This window comes from Stegastes partitus, unplaced genomic scaffold (assembly GCF_000690725.1).
Source record: "Stegastes partitus isolate 25-593 unplaced genomic scaffold, Stegastes_partitus-1.0.2 Scaffold2033, whole genome shotgun sequence".
Lineage (NCBI taxonomy): Eukaryota > Metazoa > Chordata > Actinopteri > Pomacentridae > Stegastes > Stegastes partitus.
Genome location: NW_007579764.1, coordinates 89,503 through 93,872, shown reverse-complemented (window position 1 = coordinate 93,872; position 4,370 = coordinate 89,503). Strand labels below are relative to the sequence as shown.

Here is a 4,370-nt window from a genome sequence, read left to right as displayed (position 1 = left end):
GGGACTGATCAAAAATGTTAAACCTCCTGAAGTCATATTGGCACAAATTATTTGGACACTTTTCAGGTCAGCTTGTTTAGTCTGAGTCCAATGTTTACATTTCTGAGACGCTTCATTCTCACCTGGATGATTTAATCTCAAATCATCAGAAACCTTCTGGTAAACCATCTCTGACTAGCTTGACGTTTTTATTATCATAAACTGTAGAGATTTGAAATGGTATCTGTTTTGTTTTGGCTTGATGTATGAAATACTTTGAGATTTATTTTGAAGTTGCATTTATGTTTGATCAACAACGTCTGAGGAACTATTAAAATCTTCTCTGTTATTTCTCATCATGTTTTTATCTTCAATAGTTCCTCAGATGTTGTTGCTCAAACTGACTCAGATTTCAATGTGAGAACAAACCTGCTGTCAGTGGGTCGACGGGCAAAAAGGAAAAGTGACATATTGATGTAAAATGTCACAGATGTCTTTATAAACATCTATGTTCATGCTCTAGAACTTTCAGGCGAATCAGAGACGGTCGAGCAGAAACTGTTGATGATCTGAGACGGAGGAGTCGACTGAGTGTTTTTAGATAAATCTCCTCCAGAGTCGGAGCAGAACCATCGGCTGTGAATCGACTTCCTTCACTGTAACACTGATCTGAACACAGTCCGGTTGAGTCTCTGGAATTCACCAACGTTAATGCACCTTGTAGCGTTTGACCACGACTGTCGTTGAAAACCCTCCAGCTTCAGGACGGTTTGCTCTGAGAGCTGATGAGTCCGTCAGCAGACGAGGAGGAGTAGCGTCCTTCATCTTCATCCTTCTCCTCCTCCTCCTCCTTCATGCGTGGGTTCTCCGTGGGTTCTTCTACCAGCAGCTTCAGACGGTTCAGATGATGCAGAGCTCTGAGGACACAAACACTCAACGTTAATTCATAATTATCATTTTTAGTCGCTCAAAACGAGGATCAAACCAGCAGATCACAAAATCTGACAAAAAACGGACTTAAAGGACTTTTTAATATTTAATATAAAACATGAAATACTTTTTCCTGGGAACTGTTTTCAGTCCATCACTGTGAAACTTCATGTCTTCATCTATCTGCTGCAGCTCAACCAGTGAATCTCCTGAATTCTCACAACAAGCTGAGGTCAGTTTGTGTTCGACGACTTTTACTTTTCTCTCTGTGTTGTTTTTAACAGGTTTACATTCATTTTCTCTGAGACTGTAAAAAGCTGCTCAACAAACAAACTTTACTTATTGAACCACATGTTAGATTTCCAGACGATCTTTTGTCATGTTTTGGTTTTAACTTTGAGCACATGCTGGCCGTTTCTTTGCTCCTTTTACATTTTAAGCCCATTAAGCATCACAGAAGACTTTCTCATGGAGCCCCTCTGCTCGCTAAACGCTCACAACGCTCTTTACTCGCACACATGAAGCGCCTGAAGTCTGAATAGCCACCTGTCTATCAGTAGGAGGCGCCACCTGGTGGAGCAACCAGGTACTGCAGCTGGTCTACGACATATTTCTGACATTTCTGACCTTCTTCTTTTGTATTATCAGTTAATATATTTGTAATCAGTTAAATTATCAATGGCATTAAACAATAAGACACCCCACCTGGTGGAGCAAGCAGGTACTGCAGCTGGTCTACGATATACTTCTAACATTTATGACCTTCTTCCTTCATCTTATCAGTCAGTATATTCTTAATCGGTTAAATTATTAACAGCGATTAATCACTAACATCACTGCAGTCTGGGATCTATCCAGTAACTACACCTGCTTTAACTTTAGCCAACGCGACTGAAAGTAGTTTTTTTCTTCTTATTCTTACGTTATTGTGATAATATAACGTTATTGTTCTTTTCCAATGTTACTGGACCAAATGGACCTAATTAAAAGTGTTATTTCACAAAGTCTGTGGTTGTACTGATTGTTTGTGTTGTACAGCCACCTTCCCTGAACAAACTTTAAGCAGGTTCTGATCGACTGACCCGTTCAGCCTGAGCAGTACTTGTTGATTCTGGCTGCAGGGAGGCTGATTAGAGCCGATAATGAGAGTTAACACATTATGACGGTTTAATAAACTCCCCCGTCCTGCTGTAAAGGCTCCCAGCATGCAACAGCTGATAAACTCAACCGGTTCTCTGCTCTGGAGGCTCCTCTCCAGAGGCGGCAGCACATCGACACCAGTTTGGATCACAGGGTGAACTGAACCAAGACTGAACCAAGACACGCTTAATGACTGGCTCCTGCTGAGTATTGATCATTGCTTCAGCCCACAGCAGGCCTCTGCTGTAAGGAGTGAAACGTCGATGCGTTCAGTGGGCTGTTACCTGTGCAGTGAAGGGCTTCCAGGAAAACCCTGCAGCTCCACGTCGGGCCGCTGCAACACAAACACAACATCTCAGACGAGTTCTGCATCAGAACATGAGGAGAATTCAGTTTGTTGAGTGAGAAAGCGTCGTACTGAAACACGTTTATCACCTATGTTTAGCACGCTAGCATGCTAACGTTTGAGAAGAACGCAACTGTAGCTGCAGAAGATGTTGTGCCACTTAATATAGGAGCTCTGTAGATGTTTTAGTAAAGACGGGGACGAATAAAGCCACAAAAATCAATAGTATTTAACCTCATGAATGCACCAACTTTCATAGCAATCAATCAACTAGCTGCTGAAATATGTTAGCATGAGGTCGGCTAATGTACTGTCCTAGAATCATGCAGCTAGCACGGCTAGTGGTACAACATTCACAGAAAATGCTCCACGGTTTTGGGGGCTGGAAAGTTTTCTGTCCAGCTGAGAAAACAATATTTTGTCATTTATTTTTAAAAATGTGAACGTTCAGCAGTAGCTCAGTGGCTGTAACGGTAGCTGGTTGATCGGCTGCATCTGATTGGACGACGCTTTACTCAAATCTGCTCCTGGGTTTCAAACCGGACCAACATGGCGGCTCGTTTAGAAGCTTTCTCCTTCACTTTGCTGAAACAGTTCAGCAAAATGTGTTTCTGAAACATTTAAGGAGAGAAAGAAGCAGCTGAATCGGTCTTCGTTTCAGAGCAACGACGGTTCGATTAAAGGTTTTTATGCGAGTTCATGAGGCGTCCGACGCTCGTTAGACGCTCCTCGTTTGCATAAAGAGGCCAAGACTTCACGTTTATGCAAATGTGCAGCTACCAGAATGCATTGCAGGTTGTTTCACATCAGCAACGGATAGAAAGCTTTGAAGGAATGGATCTTGTTTTGCAGATAATTCTACTCAGACATCAGCAACATGTTTCTGTCCTGTCAGCTCGTGGTTGACCCGTGAACTCTGTCCGACCCCTCCCACCTGTTTCTCAGGTGTCTTGAGGCCCTCAGGTAGTTCTGGAGCCGCTGAGGCCTGTTGCTGCTGCTGTTGTCGTCGCTGCAGCTCCGACTCCACAGACTGCAGCCTGAACAGCATCTGCTTCAGAGCCTCCACCGGACCGGGCTGCTTCTGGACGCTGCTGCTGTCCCTGGAGCCGTGGTCCTGAAACCGGGACAGACAGCAGACAGAGGACCAGGTAGACCTGATGATGAAGAGCTCAGGTGCAGCTAGAAGGATTAAAACTGAGTCATGAATGCTAAATGCTAACGCTAACAGCTGACGGGCTGACAACTTAAATATTAACAACAATCACAATGTTGGCTTCCTACAGTTAAATAAACACGATTGACTGAAGTTTTATAATAAAATCTCTCAGGTTTGAAGCCTTATTTTGCTCTTTTATAACTAATCTGTGGTCGTGCATGAGCTTCTGCAGAGCTAGCATCAACCTCAACCTGTTGAAATAAGCTGAGAAAGTTGTGGAGAAGTTTATCTGGAGCCTTGATTTAGAGCTAAAAAACACAAGCTGCACAATGAAGAGCACACAGAAGATGGACTACGCTGCTAAACGATAATAAAAACAGACTAAATGAGGATCTGCAGCGTCAGGTTCTAGTAGAGGAGCTTTAACGTGGACCTGCTGCAGCTCTTATAAGACCAGTGAAGCTGGACGTGGAGGACGGACACCTACCTCCATCTCCTCACCGGTCAGAGCTTCTGCGACGCCTCCTCCTGCCGCCGAGTCTCTGAGGGTTTAACAAACAGTTTCAGGTGTGAGTCAGCAGGTGGAGTCAGAACCGATAAAACAGGAGAGGAAAGAGTCTTACGGGGCGGCTGGAGGACGGAGCAGCAGCTCGTCGGTGTTGGTGGGACTCAGATCAGCGCTGATCACTGGAAACACAAACCAGAGTTTATGAGCTGCTTCAGCTTCTCACGGCGTCCTGAATCAGACAAACTGTTGCTGCTTAAAGTCACATCTGAGCTTCTCCTGCGTCTCCAAGTCAAAGAGACGACATTTCAACC

The 4,370-nt window shown here is 44.1% G+C and overlaps 1 protein-coding gene across 1 annotated transcript in view; it reads right to left on the bottom strand.

The window, feature by feature from the left end:
* Positions 1–4,370, bottom strand: part of cunh18orf54 (chromosome unknown C18orf54 homolog) — an 11,533-nt gene continuing 7,163 nt past the window's right edge. The window contains exons 5-9 of the mRNA XM_008303554.1: positions 4,175–4,238; positions 4,039–4,093; positions 3,330–3,509; positions 2,334–2,383; positions 1–896 (exon numbers count right to left, since the gene is read on the bottom strand). Of these exons, the coding sequence (XP_008301776.1) occupies positions 740–896; positions 2,334–2,383; positions 3,330–3,509; positions 4,039–4,093; positions 4,175–4,238 (506 nt within the window). The 3' untranslated portion in view covers positions 1–739. The remainder of the gene's footprint in view (positions 897–2,333; positions 2,384–3,329; positions 3,510–4,038; positions 4,094–4,174; positions 4,239–4,370) is intronic.